Source organism: Thunnus maccoyii, chromosome 5, assembly GCF_910596095.1.
Source record: "Thunnus maccoyii chromosome 5, fThuMac1.1, whole genome shotgun sequence".
Classification (NCBI taxonomy): Eukaryota; Metazoa; Chordata; class Actinopteri; order Scombriformes; family Scombridae; genus Thunnus; species Thunnus maccoyii.
In genome coordinates, this window is record NC_056537.1 from 27,849,349 (window position 1) to 27,868,005 (window position 18,657).

At 38.3% G+C, this 18,657-nt stretch overlaps 2 protein-coding genes across 3 annotated transcripts; both read right to left on the bottom strand.

Annotated features, from left to right (window-relative positions):
• Positions 1-1,864: 1,864 nt before the first annotated feature.
• On the bottom strand, positions 1,865-4,920 carry LOC121897367 (golgin subfamily A member 6-like protein 6). Its single transcript, XM_042411786.1, has 3 exons — positions 4,810-4,920; positions 3,328-4,260; positions 1,865-2,108 (listed from the first exon to the last, which is right to left on the bottom strand). Exons 1-3 carry the CDS (start codon positions 4,864-4,866, stop codon positions 1,980-1,982), a joined length of 1,119 nt encoding a protein of 372 aa, XP_042267720.1. The 5' UTR covers positions 4,867-4,920; the 3' UTR covers positions 1,865-1,979.
• A 4,046-nt stretch (positions 4,921-8,966) lies between these two features.
• On the bottom strand, positions 8,967-18,654 carry LOC121897617 (diacylglycerol O-acyltransferase 1-like). Of its 2 annotated transcripts, none has more exons than XM_042412234.1 (18): positions 18,516-18,654; positions 17,510-17,714; positions 17,091-17,178; positions 16,926-16,966; positions 16,068-16,153; positions 15,636-15,688; positions 15,345-15,450; positions 15,160-15,264; positions 15,003-15,062; positions 14,801-14,904; positions 13,976-14,014; positions 12,411-12,452; positions 12,272-12,316; positions 11,926-12,035; positions 11,778-11,843; positions 11,576-11,663; positions 10,673-10,735; positions 8,967-9,710 (listed from the first exon to the last, which is right to left on the bottom strand). In XM_042412234.1, exons 2-18 carry the CDS (start codon positions 17,650-17,652, stop codon positions 9,489-9,491), a joined length of 1,461 nt encoding a protein of 486 aa, XP_042268168.1. In that variant the 5' UTR covers positions 17,653-17,714; positions 18,516-18,654; the 3' UTR covers positions 8,967-9,488. The 2 variants fall into 2 exon arrangements, with proteins under 2 accessions (XP_042268168.1, XP_042268169.1); XM_042412235.1 differs by lacking the exon at positions 18,516-18,654 and adding an exon at positions 17,992-18,061.
• Between the last annotated feature and the right edge of the window lie 3 nt (positions 18,655-18,657).

Consider the following 18,657-nt stretch of genomic DNA (forward strand, 5'->3'; position numbering starts at 1 on the left):
ATTAGTAAAAAAGTAACCGAATTTGACATTATGACTCTATAACCAACCTAATTATAGTAATATTGATATGTGCGATAAATTCATTCCTTCATTTAGAATGCATTCATGCACATAGAAACTACAACAAATCTGACCCTCTATACCACTAGTTCCCAATGTGGGGGTCCTGACTCCCACTAGGGGTCCTCAAAGATTCCTGATGGGTCGCAAGGCCCTCTTGATCTTAAAGAAGACATATCATGCTTTTTGTTATTTTTATATTGTTATGATGGTGGATGGTAACATGGTCAAAGGTCCAAAATTTTAGGTGAATGTATGTAAAATGCTTCAGGTTATCTTGTAGTCTCTGTATCTTGACCCATACTCAAACTACCATTTTCAGGAAAAAATTTCTTTACCTACAAACAAAGCTGTTTACAGGAGTCATCACCATGTTTCTTACACATAATTTTTGCACATCCCATTAGGTTAGACTTGTAAAAGGTTTGCTATGACTTCTTCTCATTTTGTTGTTATTCTGTAGTCACTCACCCAGCAAACAAAGATTTCTTAGACCTGACATTCATTGATATTATTCATTATCTAATTTATCAATGGGTCGTCACCCCATTGGAATGTAACTCTTTACCTTACAGTGCCTTTTGTGGTCTTCAATATTGTATCCTCTTCTGATGGGATGCCGTATCACAGAGTCCTCCCCCCTGACCCCACAAACAGTCTCTTCTCACCCTGGGAGTTGATTACAAGCTGTCCTCAGGGAAGGCAGACTTTCTGGGTCTTGGGAGATTTTGAATCCCCTCACCAGCTGCATGCAGATGAACCTGAGTAGGAAGTGGATTGAGGAAAGTATGAGTAAGGCATCCTAGACGAGCCCCCAAATTGTTGCAGCAATTTGGCAATTCCACTCTGACAAAGAGGAACGGGGCAAAAATCTCTTAATATAGTCACACTTTAGCTCAGATCATTGCACATGGATTCAGTGTGTGTGTTAGACAAAGAGAGAAAAGGCCAAGTGAAGCATAGAGATATATAGTCACCCATCATGAAAGCTGTGAAGCAGTCCATCATTCTCAGAAGCAATTAAAATTCAACAGATAGCCTGTTGTTTGTTACTTTCCAGTGTTTCTTTCCTGAGGAGCTTCTGCCTCCGCGTCCATCTGCTGAGAGGCCTTTGATATATTACAACACCTGTTGGAAACAGCGGGCTGAACACTTTCTCACACTTCCTTATCTGTACCTTAGCCTTGGCCTGTCTGAACAGTTAGCAGTTTGGCAGATTTTCTGTTCACACTCTCTGAGACTAAGGCATCTTTCAGACTGAAGCTCCCTCAGTTAAAGATTACATGCTAAGATTCAGAATAATCAAATATAGTGGAAATCAATCATGATGATGTGAAATTACTGTATAAACAAACATATGCAATAAAGATATTCAAACTTGATTATATGTACAGTATGTGTAATTTCCCTCACAGTTCCCATCTCTGGAGACCGTGAGATGGGAACCAGTGTTTAACATTGTGTGCAGCGCTGATCTAGCTTTGGGTTGTGGACTTCACCGTGACCTTTCTTACTATGTGATATGTGGACAGAAGTGTGCTTTTAGTGTTAATGAAACACTTAGCAGTTTTTTGGGGAGTTTTTCCTTATTTGATTGAGGGTCTAAGGACAGAGGTGTTGTATGCTGTACAGACTGTAAAGCAGATTTTGTGATTTGTGATATTTGGCTTTATACATTAAAAATTTACTTGACTCTAGGTAGTGGTAGTAGTCGTATTCACTGCAGTAGTAGGAATTGTGCAAATAACAATATTGTTATTGTAATGTTATCAATAAAGAGACACGGACAGATGAGTATGAAGGACTCTTTTTTTATTGATTTTTATAGATTTTAATACAGCATTAAAATCTAAGCCACTGTGCTGCCCTTAAAGAGAGAACAAGAGAAGATAGAGGAGAGGAAGAGGGGGGGAGATATTCTAGTTGTGATTGGACTGAGCCAGAAGTGGACCAGTCTCCCCTGACCTAGCTGTGCTGCGCTGCATCGTCCTTCTAAATCTGAAGCATCTCCTCCACCATTTCTTACGTTTCCTCCTTTGGGTAGGATCCTAAAAATACAAAGACATACATTTTATTTCTCTTCTAAACCTAATCAATCAATGTAAAACTCAGAATCCAATTAGCCATTAATAGAAAGACCGTAGGTTTGCTGTCAAACCCACAGAGAGGTGTCGAGATGAGACCCTCCTTTCCAAAAAACAACAGCACTAGTTGTTTGTTCAAAACAAGTATAGTGGCTGTGCAAACAATGACTGCTGTCTGTCAGATGCAGAAAAAATGCGGCCCTGTTTTACTGCCTCAAAGCTCTTATACAGGAAGTCGAGGTGGATGTTTGAATCAACAGACATTGTGACTTTGAATTGAGGGAACACTGCTTGCATCTCATCCCCAACCAACAGTCAACGTTGTTTTTTTTTAACCATCACCATGATTTATGTGTAACTTTGACCATATAAAACAAATCAAACATTAACAATAAAGGTGGCAGAACATGAAGCATATGATTGTTGTTTTAATTGTTTTAAATGTTTTATTTTAACAGTTTTAGAGATTATGTTCTACCGATGGGAGCATCAGATCAGAAAAAAGTTCATGTGGGTCATTTTCAAAGGCAGTGACCAATGATCCATTTTGTTGTTTGGTTTGTGGAACTTGTTGGACAAGACTGATATAGATAAACTTCTTCCTTTCTAGCTTTGCACTAAAACTGGAAGCAGGGAAATGTTAGCTTAGCAGCTTAGCTCCATCAATCAATGTTAGCCTTGCAACTTGATAGTGACAACAGAATTGTTTATGATTGTTCCATCACATAGTTCCCCCTAAAATCACAGATTGTTATTTTTACATTTCTGTGCATGTATGAATGTAACAAAGCAGATACCATGTGCACATTTGTGACTTTTAGTGTTAGAAAATGTATATTTGATCTTCGGACAGAGCCAGGCTAGCTCTTTCTCTCTGCTTACAGTCTTTATGTTAAGCCACAAAAATAAAATCCTTGCTCCATCTTCAAATTTAACACAGACAAAAGAATGGTATTGATCATGTCATTTAACTGTCAGAAAGATAGCAAACAAGTCCAACTTTTCTTGAAGTTAGACAGAGGCTGCAGTAAATGTTTCAATACATCTATTTTTGATGCACGTAAATTAAACTAAAACCTATCTTCTCATCTGACTCTGGGTGAGACAGCAAACAAAAATATTTCCTAAAAACATTAGACTGTTAATTTAATCCAAAGCTAAACAGTCAGCAGAGACTTTTTACCTGAGGCTCTGTGTTGTCTCTTGTGAGCCGTGTGATCTTGTCCTCCAGCTCACTCATCTTCTGTCTCCAGCACTCCTCCTTGGCAGTCAGCTCCTTCCTGTAGCCCTCCTCCAGAGTGTTACACTTGCTTTCACATTCCTTCTTGCTCTGGCGGAGCTCTGACTGCTTCCTACTCAACAGGGTCAAAGTGTTTCTGTGCTCCTCTGTGGCAGCCATCAGTTTTTCAATCAAGCTGGAGACAAAGCTTCTCTTTTCCTTCAACTCTTCCTCCAGCTGGCTCACTCTCCTCTGCCACCTTTCCTCTGACTCCCTCAGTTTGGTGGCAGCCTCCTCCTCTTTGACCTTGATCACCTCTCTCCAGTGATCCTCCACAGCAGAAAGCCTCCCAGCACTCTCTTCTCTCTGAACGCAGTGACATTTTCCAAGAGAGCTGATGTCTCTCTCCACTTGACGTCTGCCTTCAGAAAGCTCTCTTTTGGGTTCTTTCACCTCTGTGTGTGACTGAGCAATCAACAGTTTGATCCTCAAATTACTTATTTCTCCCAGCTGTTGTCTGCTCAGGGCTTGCAAGGCTCTCTTGTCCTTCAGGAAGCCCTCCTCCATCTTCTTGACCCTGACCTCTACATGTTTGTTCTCCTCCTGGGCCTTGTTGTAGATGCTCCTCTGACACTCCTCCAGAGCATCAGAGGCGCTGAGCTCCTTCGTTGTCAGTCTGGCGATCTCCTCTCTCAGAGTGATGTTCTCACAGCTCAGCCTCTTGATGGACTCCTGAGCTGAGAGAAGAGCTCGATGCAGAGGGTGCGTGAGGGAACCAGGAGTCTTTGGATCTTCCTCCTGACACTGCACCACTTCGGCGTAGTCTTCTCTGGCCAGAGGAAGTACTGGCGCCCACCACATGCCGAAAACAGGCAGTGCACAGTGGCTCTGCAAAGGCTGCAGTTTTGGAGGACAAAAAATATGATGAGCATGAATGTGATCACTTCCTAATGATTGAATAAATAAATAAATATACATGTAGTGTTTAACTAAAACACACCCAACAATGTACTACATGTTCGGAGGTTCAGCATGATGCCCTGCAGAACATCAGCACCTATTCATTTGTGGTTTTAAGTGCACAGTGGATATCTACAAATGTGAAAATTCCTTCAATAAGAGGCACTACTGAGAAAGATTTGTCCCAAGAAGCAACTTTAGCTCATAGTCATATATGGAGATCCCACTTGTGTCAGAAATTACATGTCTATGATATGATATCAGAGGTTTCAAGGAAAATTAAGGTTTTTCAGTAACAGTCATTTTCATCTCCTATGGATTAATATAAGCTAATTAGCAGTTGCTGAAGTGTTTGGCTCTCAAAGAGATACTGCATGCATAAAGAAATGGAGAATATAAATTAGTTTGAAACTTAATGTCCTTTGCAAAAGTTATTAGTATTTTTTGAAGCTTTACTCAAATATTGTTCAAATTCAGAATTCTTACTTCTTGTATTATCCTTTCACTCTCCATGTCTGAACAAATGTCTGCAAACGTCTGCATACTTGTGCAGTGTCTCACTTCTTAATGAGGGTGTGGTGGACTAGTGACTCTTATAACAATGTGTTCTAGAATCCCGGCAATTATGCAAATGAGGGAACATCTGTCATTCTTTGGAAAAACAAATCAGTGACCACAAACTCTCAGAAATGTTACTGCCAAGCAGTATGGCACAAGAACACCAGGTGTATAAAGCAAAAAAACAGTAATTTATTTACAACTTAATTTCAACTTAACAAATTATATTTTACAAAATACAAAAATAGGAAAACTAGAAAAAAAGTAACTTCAAAAACTAGGGCCCTTTAACTCAAACTGAGGTCAATGAAACAAACAGCAACCTAAACTGAACTGAACATAACAGACCTGACAAATGACACAAAAGGAGGGTTTATATACACAAAGGCTAGCCTACACTGACATACAAGGGGGGCAGGAACAAACAATTAACTCTATATCACAAATTAACCTTAATATCAACAAAGATTTAAATCAAGAAACTATTACAACCAAACTAACTGTCAAAGCAAGAAAAATAAAACTTACAGTCCCAAAGTAATTAAAGTTAACTGGATCCTGAAAGGCTGACTCCCCTCTGGCACGCCCAGTTGCCCTCTTCCACCTCCTGCCTGTCACAGTATAAGAGGCCATCTTTACTGGTGCTGATTCTTTTGGCCAGGGGGAGGACTCACCAGGTCCATGAAAAAGAAAGGTAAAGCATAATTTAATGCAAGCAAGAAATATTAATGACAGAATGTTAACCAAAATGTGTGAACTCAAATTAGCAAACAAACTGTACTGTAAATATTGTCATTTTTTATTTATTATTTTAATTTATTGTATAATTTATTCTATGATGTATCAATGGGTGACACACCTACACAGATTATGTGTGTATGTCATAAAAAAAAAAAGTTTTGTCATCATTATATAGGCTATACAACATGGGTAAAATGTATACAATGTCATGATGACAATAAAATAACAAAGTATTAAAAAACATGTGTGAACTCAAATTAGCAAACAAACTGTCAATAATAAAGTGTGTGAAACATGAATAAACACCTGTTCCATATTTTCTTTGACCAATAAACACAGTTAAAAAGATATTTTATACAAATTGTTGTGACATGTACAGCTCACAGTGGAAGAATGATGCAAAATACATTTACTCAAGTACTTGTACAAATTTCTGATACTTGCACTGTACTTGAGTATTTCAATTTGATGCCTTTTAATATTGCATCTTTTTTTCTGCCACATTAAGTGAAAGATATTAGTTACTAGTTAATTTACAAATTAGGATTTTACACAAAAGTATGATGAGTTCTATAAAATATGAAGCATTGTTGAAGATTAAACTAACAAACAATCTATAAAATAGATTAAAAAAATAGATCAACCTTGATCAACTACAATAAAATGCCACGTGCACATTATTGCATCAATAATAATAATAATTCAGTCATATAATATCACAGTGATGTATTTTACTTTCATACTTTTTGTAGATTTGCTCATTATAATTCTGTACTATTACTTTTCAAAACAGGACTTTTATTTCCTCCATTACTGAACTACTCCACCACTATATCATCACCTTGAGCTCAGAAAAGTGACACCAGAGTATGAACACATAGAACTTGTTCAGATGTCTTTAATATAATAATAACTGAGCTGATGATTTGCCACTGCTGCTGGTCTGCTTGGACCATTTAACCACAACATCTTGAATCAAGCATCCATAAACAATTACATGTGTTCATGCTGCGTCAAGTCAAGTCAGTTTTATTTATGTAGCGCCAAATCATAACAGAAGTTATCTCAGGGCAGGTCAAGACCGTACTGTTTAATTTACAGAGACACAACATGAGCAAGCACTTGGCAACAGCGGCAAGGAAAAACTCCCCTTTAACAGGAAGAAACCTCAAGCAGAACCTGGTTCTAGGTGGGCGGCCATCTGCCTTGACTAGTTGTGGTATTCATTTATTTGTAATATTTATGTTATGTTTGGAGCAATGGTATTACAGCAAGTGAACTGAAGTTTTTTAATTTGTGAAATCTGAGCTTTGAGATGTAAAACACACAGTCAAGAGGGATCACTTCACTGCAGTTATACATGTTTGCTCATGTATCAGCTGCAGGGAACTTTTTGCTCATGTGAGCAGTGCTCCTGAGACTCTGAAGGCGGTATGATGTTCTCTGGTTGATAAAATTAGAAAATAATTCCTGTGACACATGTGGGGCCCAGAGAGTTTGTGATCAGGTCTTGAGATCCTCCATCAAGCTCAATTTTTTGAACCTAAGAATGGTCATTGTGGAGAGCCTGAGTGCATCCAGAGACTTGTGGGGTTGACATCACATTAACACTCCAGTGAATCTGCACAATAATCTGAACCAGCTACTTGTACCATCTAGGGCGAAAATTCACAATGAGGAAAAAAGTGACATCATTTATTTTAATCTCCTCCAGTAACATAAAAAGTTCTGTGTGTCTGTAAACAGTCACATTTGTTTGTCAGCCTCATTGATGTGTGTTATGTAGCCATCAGTTCTTGTTCTCTCTGTGCGAGCTCCCCCATAAACAACATGAGGTACTATTTGGATAATGTCTCATACCTCTGATGTGCAACAATATGCAGCTGTAGCTCTTTTTTGTTGAGATAAAAGAATGACTCAAGAATGTCTCAAAATTTTCCACAACTTAAAGCTGCATTCATTGTTTTTTTTTGACCACTTGGGGGCAGCAGAACAAGCTGACAGACAACACAACATTGACTTCTTTTTATTAAAGGTCGAGCCAGTGATTCTAATCCAATACACTTTTTGTCACAAGACCATATTTTTTTCTGCCCGTGATAAAGTGTGAGAGGAACAGAGGTGCCATATTTCTCTTTTGGTCGTTGCCATGGCAATGCATGCCCATGAATTTGGGGGCGGAGCTTCTGAAGGAGCACGAAGGGAGGGGTGTATTTGTTTGGGTATTTAGTTCAAATATCCATCATACATTCAACATTAGCATTGATTTGTTGTTGTGTTTGTGTCCACCTGATGAATGTGAATCCAGTATTCACTCTTCTATTTAGCTCTGGCTAACACCTAGCTCTTAAGCTGTTCCACTATGTTGTCTTTTCTCAGCCGCTTGGTGCAGGATGAGGAGCATATACAATCAGTTTAAAAGAGCTTTTTCACTGAAAATAGTTGCTTGCTGAAGAAAACCACATAGTCTTTTCATCCATTGTTTACATAAAAATATTGATTAGAGCAGCTATAAATCTGCCATGTAATTAGTGAGTCATTTCAATGTATATATTCCATGACAAGGCAGATAGGCTACTGACTATTGGTACTTCATAAGGTCATCTCAGTACTTTGAATATAAAGTCAGTGTTATACTTTCCACATCTGCAAGCACATGAGGGTCTGTTAGGCTTCACGAGTTGAAATTTCATCATCAGGGTGTAGGTGTAGGCTCTGTGTGGAAATCCACGTACCTCCAATTTCTTGTGCAGCCACTATGCTACAATCAATAGACACTGATCTACTGTACATGCGTGGGACGCATCTTCCAAGCAGACTCCAGAAAGTAGTATAAACAGAATTACTACATGTCTGTGGTGTCTGCAGCTGTCTGTGTACATGTCTGGTTGGGAGTATATTCCAGGCAGGCAATTTTCTCTATTTTTCCTATTGTCAACAAATCCCATGTGCAGAGCCAAACCAACAATAAACTGATCCACAAAAGTATTGTGTGTGTATCCAAAGCCTGATATATCTTATTCCTCTGTGACATAGACCTCCATTGTTGTCCAAAAACTATCAAAAATATGTCAGTGAGCCACACTGTTGCACTGGGTGACACGTTCCTTCATTACTAAAGGTGCAAATTCTTTCTCACGTGATATGTGTGGATTTTTCTCAATTTTTTCAACTCACACAGATGTGTATTAATGTCAGTTTGCACCACCAGGGGTGAATTTGCATCCACTTGGGTCTTTGCATTTACTTTGTAATCACGGTGCTTCGTGTTCTTGGGCATGTTAGTTTGCTCAGAAATGGCTCCACAGACTGATAACAGCAATCACGACTTTTTGACAGTGGTTTAATAATCCTGTTTAACAAAGTGCACAAATTTCAGTGGTATAGCTCTACATGATTATGCAATAACATAAAATAGCATAAAATGAAAAAATGACATTGTGGATTTAAATCATTCCAGACTTGGACTCATTGAATCCACAAGGTACAATCATTCCCTGTATTTCTTGGTTGGACTGTTTACTTACAGTAAACTCAGATGAACTATGGCTCTTTAACCACATGCTGACACAGCAGTATGTAAGCTGCAACCTTATCCATCTTCTGTTTCACTTCATTATAAACAGGAATGATCACAGACACATTTACTGACTAACAAACCCATTTTGTAATTCATTTTTCAGTCACATTCAGCAAACATCTGGCATATTTAGACTACATCAGTTGTTTATTGCATAAACATTTGTCAGACGTGGAAGTATCATAGGAAGCCACTATCTCACGGCATTAGTAGCACAACTAGAGCCTTAGATCACAGTCATATCCTTTCGCTCCACTGATAAATACAGTACAACAGTTCTTCAAGATCAGTGAGGCTGCAGGAAGACTTTGCCGGGAAGACGGTGGTCTGATGTCAGTGGTGAGGAGGAAGTCTGAGGATGATGATAATGGTGGTGATGACAGCTGATGTAGTGATCGTGGAAGTAGGTGGTCACAGCCAGAGGAGGGCCCAGCAGAAGGCATAGCCACACTAAGCCATTACCATAGTTTCCCTGGAAATAGCCTCCGAGGAAAACTGCCACCAGTAGCTAGAAGCAGCCGACACAGAAAAAGCTCTATTCCCTCTCTTTCATTAAAAATGCCAGAATATGTAAATATTGTTCATTTAAAAAGTTTAACATAAGGACACAAGATGTCTCCTACTTCACTGTAAAGTCAATTCTCAGTGTTTGTGCACTGGAGGCTTCAAATTTCTACATCACACTTTTGTAAGTTGAATATTGGACCAGGATTGACTCCAAACTACTTATGATGTCACAAATCATGCTTGTAGGCCCGCCCCCTTATACTCAGATTTTCAGTGACAGAGAAACTTTCCACTTTCAGCAGATGAACGAGAAAACAGCCTTCCAGTGTCAAACTCTGCACATACATTATTCTGCACAGTGAAGCTCAAACATGATAGTGACAAGTCAGAGAAACAGAAAAGCACATTGTTGACAGGAGAGGGACTTTAAGTGTTTAAGTGACTTTGTTTGTCATGACAGCAAAATAATTACATATCACTGATGATAATGTGTGTTCTGGGGGTCTGTTCATACAGCTCAGCAGGTACAGTTCATTACTTCTTAGAGTCATTTTTGTGTTACTTGCAAATTATATTTTCACAATGTGCTGAATTGTTGAAATATACATTTTTCTGTTATGGTTAATTAGATGATGATCACCTGTGGTAGAAGAGCTGGGACAGAGTTTACTTGGGCATCAGAGGACTCAGCAATGTTTGCATGTTTCAGTTGGCTTGATTACAACCTGTCTGCCACTCTGACTGCTCATGTTTCTTGCCCTATAGCAGCTCTTTCTAGCACTCTCGCCATGTTTCCAGAGCTCAGATATTACTTTGGTGAGTACAGTAGTATCATAACAAACAGAATGGATGGCCGGAGTTATAAAAACAAAGCCCAGGTTGTAATAAAATGTAGTTTTCTTTTAAGTCACTTTTTTCCAGATGAATGTGTTTGAAATACTGTGTAACGTGTAATATTCTCACCTCGAATACCATCATGAGAAAGATCCACAGACGACAGCTATGCAGAGGCAGTGCAATCATATACTGTGTAGAAGAGGACAAAAACATCACTACAAGTTATTACTGCACTGTTAGCCTCTTATTAGGCTGATTACATAACAATAACAATATTTTGGTTACATGTCAAAGGATAGAAATTTAAAGCCTCTGTGCTGTCTGTGTGTAACTAAGATTCTTTCTGGAAACTAACCCTTGAAATTTACATGTGGAGGTGTGAGTAATGTTGTGAGGTAAGTTCTTTCAAGCTGGGCAGAGGAGCTCCTTAACATGTTGAAAACACAATATATGATGTATTATTACCTTTATAGTGTTCAAGTTTTATAGCAAACGTGTTAAACAATTTCCTATTTACACGCCCAGCAGACAGAGAGTAACATTAGCATTCAGAGTTTTGATTCTGTCCACCTGACGAATGTGATCTAATATTCACTCTTATATATATTTTGTGAAAACAGGAAAACAGGAGTTTATCTGAGTTGAACTTGCTGTAAAAGCAAAACAATTAGCTAAAAGAGGCCAAAATCTCATTAGAGCTCAGGGAAACTGCAGAGTTGGGTGATAATTCTCACTACAAGTGACACATCTCACATTACACATAGTAATTTGAATGTTAATACAGTAAGTATTGATTACTGGTGCATTAAAGAGCTGCTAAACCACCTAATAATCTCAATAGTCGGGTTAATGGTAGTGTTTTTATAATGAAAATGACCACAGTTGCTCTCCACATCAGCACATCTTGGCTATCAAGCTTTAATACAAAAATACAGGTACAGTACTGGTATTCAACATAAAAACACAAGTAATTATAGATTTTTATTATATAATGACTAAACTTTACTTTATCCAGTGTCATTATTGTACCTCACAAAGAGCTGCAGACATCAGGAAGACCAGTAACTCTGCTCGTGACGGGGATATGTTCTTTTCCACCAACCGTGTGTATACGTGTCTTCATTCAGGTGAGAACATCAGGAGCAAAGACACATGAGAAAGGAGAGAGCAAAAGGTAGGTCATTTAGCACATGACATCTCAAGGTTATTCAATCTTGTTAAGGCTAAATACCTGTGACACCACTTCTGAAAGGGAATATTCCAGTTCTTCCAGAAAATGACCAGTGTTGTTGCGTTCCTGTGAATGACAGATGAACTGAAGTCAGGGAGTCCTGCACATACAGCAATACAATGAACAGAAAAATGTTTTGTGCACTGACCACCAGTCTCCGTAAAAATGCCGATCACCAAAGCGCAGCAGCTCTGCACAGATGTTCAGGAAGGAGTGACTCAAGAAGAAGAAGAGTAGCCAGAGGAAATGAGTTGGTGCCTGATAAGTAAATACTTGTTAGCAATAGCAATAGACTACACATTTAACAGAAATCTCTGTTAACTGCTATCTCTGCTCTGATTACCATGCCCAAGCATCCCCCACCTCCCTCTCTTTACCCTCATCACCACCACCTGGGAATACTTTATTCACAGTGCTTTACAGTTCTGGGCAATCCAAAGTGACTTATTTAAAGCCAATTGAATTTAATGTTAAAATAAATAGAAATTGCTCACCACCAGTCCCACCAGGTGCTCCACTCTCGTAGTGATGTCCATACTCTGTGCATAATAATAAAAAAATAAGTGAATTCCACAGGGTGGAAACTGTGGATGTTTTAATAATCAAAATTAAGAGGGATTTTATTTCACTCACAGAGAAGGAGTTTTCTGACCTCTGGAAGATTGGCTCAATCCACTGCGAAGAAACAAAAAGACTCAGTGCATTGACACCTTTCAATACACAGTAAGTCAAAGGAGAAAAACATAATAAAACGTTACCATTATAGGCATAGAATACTATTACAGTTTGCATAATGATTATCATGTACATGACATTTGGATTCTGACAGCTGGTCATGGTACATAATAATAATAATGAGGTGTGAGGCTGTGAGGAGGCAGAAAGCATTTGTCATTCCAACACGTTCTCACTCCCAACTTGTCACATACTGAAGCTTGGTCAGGACCCCGTGACGTCACTTTTTAATGTGCAGTATCACGGCAGTTACTGTTAAAAAATAATTATATTTTATGGTGTGACAATGTGGTGGTTAAGGTCTGGTTAGGTTTAGGCACAAAAACCACTTGGTTAGGGTTAGGAAAAGATCATGGTTTGGGTTAAAATAAAAAATAAAATAAAAATGGCGAGGTAGTCTCAAACTGTGCTCTCTGCTGATTTCCAACTTTCTGCTAACAACGTTGCAAGCCAATCACCGACCCCTCCACCTCCTAATAAGAAAGTCAGTCAGCTTATATAGATGTCATGTGAAGTATGTCACTTCAGAAATGTTGATATGATATGTATTGCAGAAACGTCCAATGCCAATGTTTTATTCTGGCGACCAGGCTGAAATTTGTCACCTTATATAGACATCATCAGTCTCATGGCGTCTATTTTGGACTACCCTGCATGTTGAAAAATGATGCTTAAGGGGTACCCAGTGCGTTAAAAAGTGACGTCACAGGGTCCTGACCAAGCTTCAGTATTAGACGAGTTGGGAGTGAGAACGGGCTGGTCATTCACTGTTTTTAGTACCCATTCAGCTCATTGTGGATTATCACTTAATACAGCATGGTACACTGTACAACTCTGTACCACAGCAGAGTTAAGTCTACTTCCTCCTTTATATTAGCTTCTCTACCACTAACCCCTGTAACACAGTGTAATAGTGTCTTCTCATAGTGGATATTTTTCATCATTCATTGTTTGAAAAGTCAAAACATGATACTTGAGTTTTTCTGTCCATATTCTGAAGATAGCTGGGGACAGTATGTGCTACAGTACTGGACTGGACAGTAAAATTTGAATACTTGCTTATGTTAAAAATAAAAAGACTGTAATGTTTACTTTGCTAGTGTTCAACAACGACAGGTGCTATTACAATTCATTAAAACATGTGATGTGATGGTTTTGCATTAAAAAAGCTGCATTATAAAGCAACAAGGTTTTTCTACCTGTGTTTATCGAGGTTTATACCAGCTTAATCCGTACAGCATATCATACTGCATTCTACAGTCTTATACAGTACACGACAGTAACACTAACATATCATTCATACATGACTTACTGTGTTATGAGACACTACACTGAGACCATCTACAATATTGTGTACAACATCATGACATAGTAAACTTATTATACTATACATGATAAACATTCAAGTATATTCTTATAGTTACATGACAAGGAAAACATACTATATGACACAGTTACTGTACCTGCTGCACAATTCCAACCATAATCTGGATAACGATCACCTGAAGGTAGAAAATGCCACAATTAATAAGCTGCAGTGTTTCCAGCCTTAAATATCTTATTCATTCATAACATAATTCATTCATGGTCCCCAGGAGATATACCCTACTGACTTTAGTGATCTCCTGACGTTTCATCTACCACCATCATCAGGTCAACAATACAGTTTGCCCAATATTTTGTTTTATGGTCAAATACCTGCAAAACTAATGACATTGACTAATGACTATTAGTCAATGTCATTAGTCTATTAGTCAACTAATTACTAATGACTAATGACTTCAGCCTCAGCTGTACTTGAAGTTTTATGCTAATTAACAAATGCCTGCATGTTAACATGCTGAACTAAGATGGTGAACATGGTCAACACTACCTGCTTTAACATCCGCATATTAGCATTATCAACTGTGAGCATATTAGCATGCCGACATTAGCATTTTGCTCAAAGCACAACCGGCTGTAGACTCTTGTTTTAACACCATAAATCATTTGTGAACACCCTTTTAGCCTAAAGGATAATTGTCTGTGAGTTTTGTACTTAATATACTAGCCACATTATTGTAATGTGGGATTAAAAGATGTCCAAAGAGGTCCTTATTTGTCAGTCCTGGTTCTCTAAATTATTTGTTGTACTGTGTTTATTGATTCTTTTGTTGTCTCTAGTCAGTAATATATCCACATTCATTTTGTGTAAATTCTCAGTCCTGCTGGAGCAGATAAGCACTAACATCTTCCTTTCCCTCTGCCTAAACGTGCCTCAGTGATAATGGTGCCACTGTTCAGCTCACCATTTCCAGCAACCTGTGCAGGAGCTTATTGATGCGAACCTTAGGAGTACTGGGGAAGTCTCTCTGGTAGCACAGAGTGGGGGCAAGGAGGAAATAATACAGATCTGAGAAATCAAAGACAGAGTCACAAAGGACAAAATGTATCATCATAAGCTACTGTAGAGAAATCAATTATCATCTTCTGAATGAGAAGCATTTTCACCTTGGAAAGAAAGATGCTCATTGTGGGCTTTTTGTGTGACAGATACCTTCTTGTCTTTCTCTGAAAATACACAGATATAAAAAGCAGTAGTTGTTAGATTAGTTTATGTTTTTGTTATGAAATTGAATCAGTGCATCTTCTTGTGTTGGAGAAATACCTGCATCAGTTAAGTGAGCCTGTCGGTACCAGCGATTAGTTTCCTGGTATGAATAAAGTTTCATTCCCAGAAAAGTGTAGAACCAGAGAGAGAAGAACGCACCACCTGGTGGACAAAATACATTTTAATGATTGCATCATATGTGTAAATATAATGTAAAAATGATGCATGTATGGACTTGTTACCTGTTGATATTGTAGGCTCATGTACAATGACTGCAGCAGGAAATAGCAAGAGCAACCCCAAATTTCCGAGGTGTAAATGATGACAACTGGTGGGGGACAACATACCCTGATAGAAATGGGTAGAGCAGAAGTGTAGACCTTTCATCGACAATTATTTGAAGATGTTAGATGTTGATAGGATACCAATACAGCTGGTATGTTTTTCAGAGGGCTTTTCAGAACTGTTCAATAATAAAACCTGATATAGTTTAAATGAATCCAAAATTAGAGAGAAAAGAGCACCAGTCTCACCTTTTCCTGAGACTTCTCCAGGAGCAAAGCTGTCAGAGCGAACATGTTGGCAGCTGGAACAAATAAACATGTTTTGTTCATTCTCAGCATGAGGCAAAGTGTGTTATTCTACTATTTGCTGTCTGAGTAGCTAAGTCTTGTATCAGAGCTCATTAAAAAAAAACCCTGATTTAACATTGTTCTCCTATAACATTGTTGGACTCATGATGGACAGTTTTTTTTTTTTAAGTATCAAAATAGATTCAGCAGAACCAGAGTTATCAGCTTTCTTATTCCACATGTTCTTCTTCCTTGTCAAAACCCAGCACCAACATTACCCACAATGCAACTTGACTGCCGACAGTCTTGATCTGATCAATCTGATCTGAATTTTCTATTATCTTATTGTGGTTGCAACTATGGTTGCACTTCAGTCCTAAAAGAGTTTCTCACCAAGTATGAGGTTGACAGATGGCCAGTTGCAGTCGTCCTCAATGAGATGTTCCAAGACCTTTTTGACATCTATCAAAAAGCCATGTCTGTTCAAAACAAAAGAAAAGTCTTGTTTAAACTACATATGTATATATATGGAAAAAATTAATGGGGTTGAATATTTTCTTTCAATTGTATCTTACAGTCTTCAGATGATGTTACATAGTTGGATTTTTACAGTGAGTAAAACTGACTGATGAAGGGCATGAGATCCAGTTGGAAAAAGGTAGTAAGTGGATCTTGAGGTATTTTTTTTTGTTAAAATGCTGTTAACAAGTTCAAGAATGAACTTTCACACTTAAAGTCAAATTATAAATACAGTATGTGTCTTAAACTTTTGGGTGCAGTTTTTACTCACGTCCACATCATAACATGATCATCTTTAAAGGGGACATAACATGCTTTTGTTGATTTTCTGTCATTTATATACTGTTGTGATATTGAACGTCTATGTTAAACATGGTCAAAGTTCAAAAACTTGAGGTTAACATATGTATGTATGTATGTATGCCTTCAAGTCAAAAGCCAGGGCATCAGCCTGCTGTTAACACTCTGATTGCAAAGTTACCTCTATTTCCCCATGAAACTGACATCATATTGTTCAAGCATGCCCACAAAAGGCCGTCTGTTTGTTGCTAAAGTTGTTCCAAGGGCTGAACAAGGGCTTGAACATGTACAGACATGTTTGAGAAATTTACAGTATATTCTGAGTAAAGAACAAGAAAAAGAAGTGAAATCCTACGTGAAAATATTGTACAGTAGATAAGGGTTATTGTCTAGAGAATGTTTATATGTATGAATACATCTATTTATACTCACTGTATGAAATTCTCCAAGAACAAGTGAGCGTGAGTCAGGACCTAAAGGTCAGAATGACACATGGAGTACATACAGTGAAACACCAGCCAGTCAGTTCGAGGTTAAATAATAAAAGCCAGCAGTAAAGTCATGTCTGCTGTGAGGTGAGATGAGAAGCTTGCTGACCAGGAGAATGATGATCCAGTTGAGGATGCCTCTGTAGCCTGTGAAGCTGCTGTTGGAGCTCAGCAAAGAGTCTTGGACACGATGGTAACTGGACAAAAAAATCATTGTTGCGTGTTGACTCCTTTTCCACCGCCAATATTCAATTAAATGCCATCTTGCAAACTCTGATGTGCATGACAACATCTTTAATCACTTTCAGTCAAAACTTTGAGATCTAGACACAAAGAATGAACGTTTGCCTCAGGGTGAACAGTACCTGCATCTTATTACATCATTTTAGGGTTGTGATTTTAAAGACATCTGTTAACTCTTGCTGCCATCTTTGAAATGATGCTTTCTGACATTGCTTTTGAAATTTGACGACATAATCTGTCAGTTGACTCTTATGAATAAAGACGGAGAGAGCAGAGAGTGCTTACCAGAGCAGGGATGCATAGGGATGTTCTTGCTCACTGAGTGGATCAGTGGCAGAAATGGAAGCACTGTCATAGAGATTTGCACTGTCCTCTTCAGCCGAGGAAGAGGAGCAGACAGAGGAGAACCTCTTCCTCATCACAGTCATCTCTGAGTCTAAGGTCTCATCCACAGGGGTAAACTTAGGAAGTTCAGAGATGGTTCAGTCCACTTTAAGAACAAGAGAAAATGACTTATTTTACTTTACATGCCAATATCAAACAGTATGTCAACATCAGTTCCTGAGCAGATCACACAGATTCAGATGGAATAGTAGATGAAGCATGAGGCTGTTTGTTTTCTTGACAACATTTTAAATAAATATCTGATTTCATATTTGGTTAATGTGCCTGATAGCTAAATAAGCTGATAGAACTCCAGAGAAATGAAAAAAACATTTTAAAAATATTAAAAATTGTCAGAATTTGTATATTTATAAAGCACTAACCATCCTCCTCCTTGACAGGATCAGGAGCAGATCAGGTGATCATTCAAACCCACATATTGTTGGCTGCCTCATGTCCTCTGACATGGAGAGTAATTCTAACCAAACTCTTTTAGTAAATTATCATTTTCATGTAGTCACACTTATCTATGGAGCTACACATCTGATAAGAGAAAACTTGAGACTTTATCTGAGCATCTAGTTGTATTGGGTAAATTCGGCATGCATGCTATCCCAATATATGCTCTTTATCTCATTTAAAATCACCTTTTAGAAGCGGTACGTCTGTTATCACAGAGGAGGGAGGTATGTTCAACATCGATCAGAATAATAAAAACTGGAGTTTTTAGTGCTGCCCATTAGATAACACATGTGTCGAATTAAATATCAGGTCCTACTGATTCAGACTATATATTGTTTACTATTATATTTCATGTTATATTTGCAGATAATAACAGACATTTTAAATTGCATTCAATTTGAATGCGGCTCGGCGTGACCTTCTGTAACAGCAGACAGCAGTTTACCTGTCATCCTGTGTGAAATATCCGGCTCTCTGTCCGCATGTCTGCGCACACACATGTATGTGAGCTGTGACTGACGCGGGATGTGATGCAGATGTGATGCAGATGTGATGCGGTCAGTGCGGGTCAATGTCGCACTGCAAAC

Coding starts and splice junctions, on each gene's coding strand:
- LOC121897367 (XM_042411786.1), bottom strand. CDS start 4,866: ATGCAGACGTTTGCAGACATTTGTTCAGACATGGAGAGTGAAAGGATA. Junction 4,261..4,809: donor GTGAAAGGATAATACAAGAA/GTAAGAATTCTG, acceptor CCAAAACTGCAG/CCTTTGCAGAGCCACTGTGC. Junction 2,109..3,327: donor GAGACAACACAGAGCCTCAG/GTAAAAAGTCTC, acceptor TTGTATTTTTAG/GATCCTACCCAAAGGAGGAA.
- LOC121897617 (XM_042412234.1), bottom strand. CDS start 17,652: ATGACTGTGATGAGGAAGAGGTTCTCCTCTGTCTGCTCCTCTTCCTCG. Junction 15,689..16,067: donor ATCTGTCAACCTCATACTTG/GTGAGAAACTCT, acceptor TATTTGTTCCAG/CTGCCAACATGTTCGCTCTG. Junction 15,063..15,159: donor GGCTCACTTAACTGATGCAG/GTATTTCTCCAA, acceptor GTGTATTTTCAG/AGAAAGACAAGAAGGTATCT.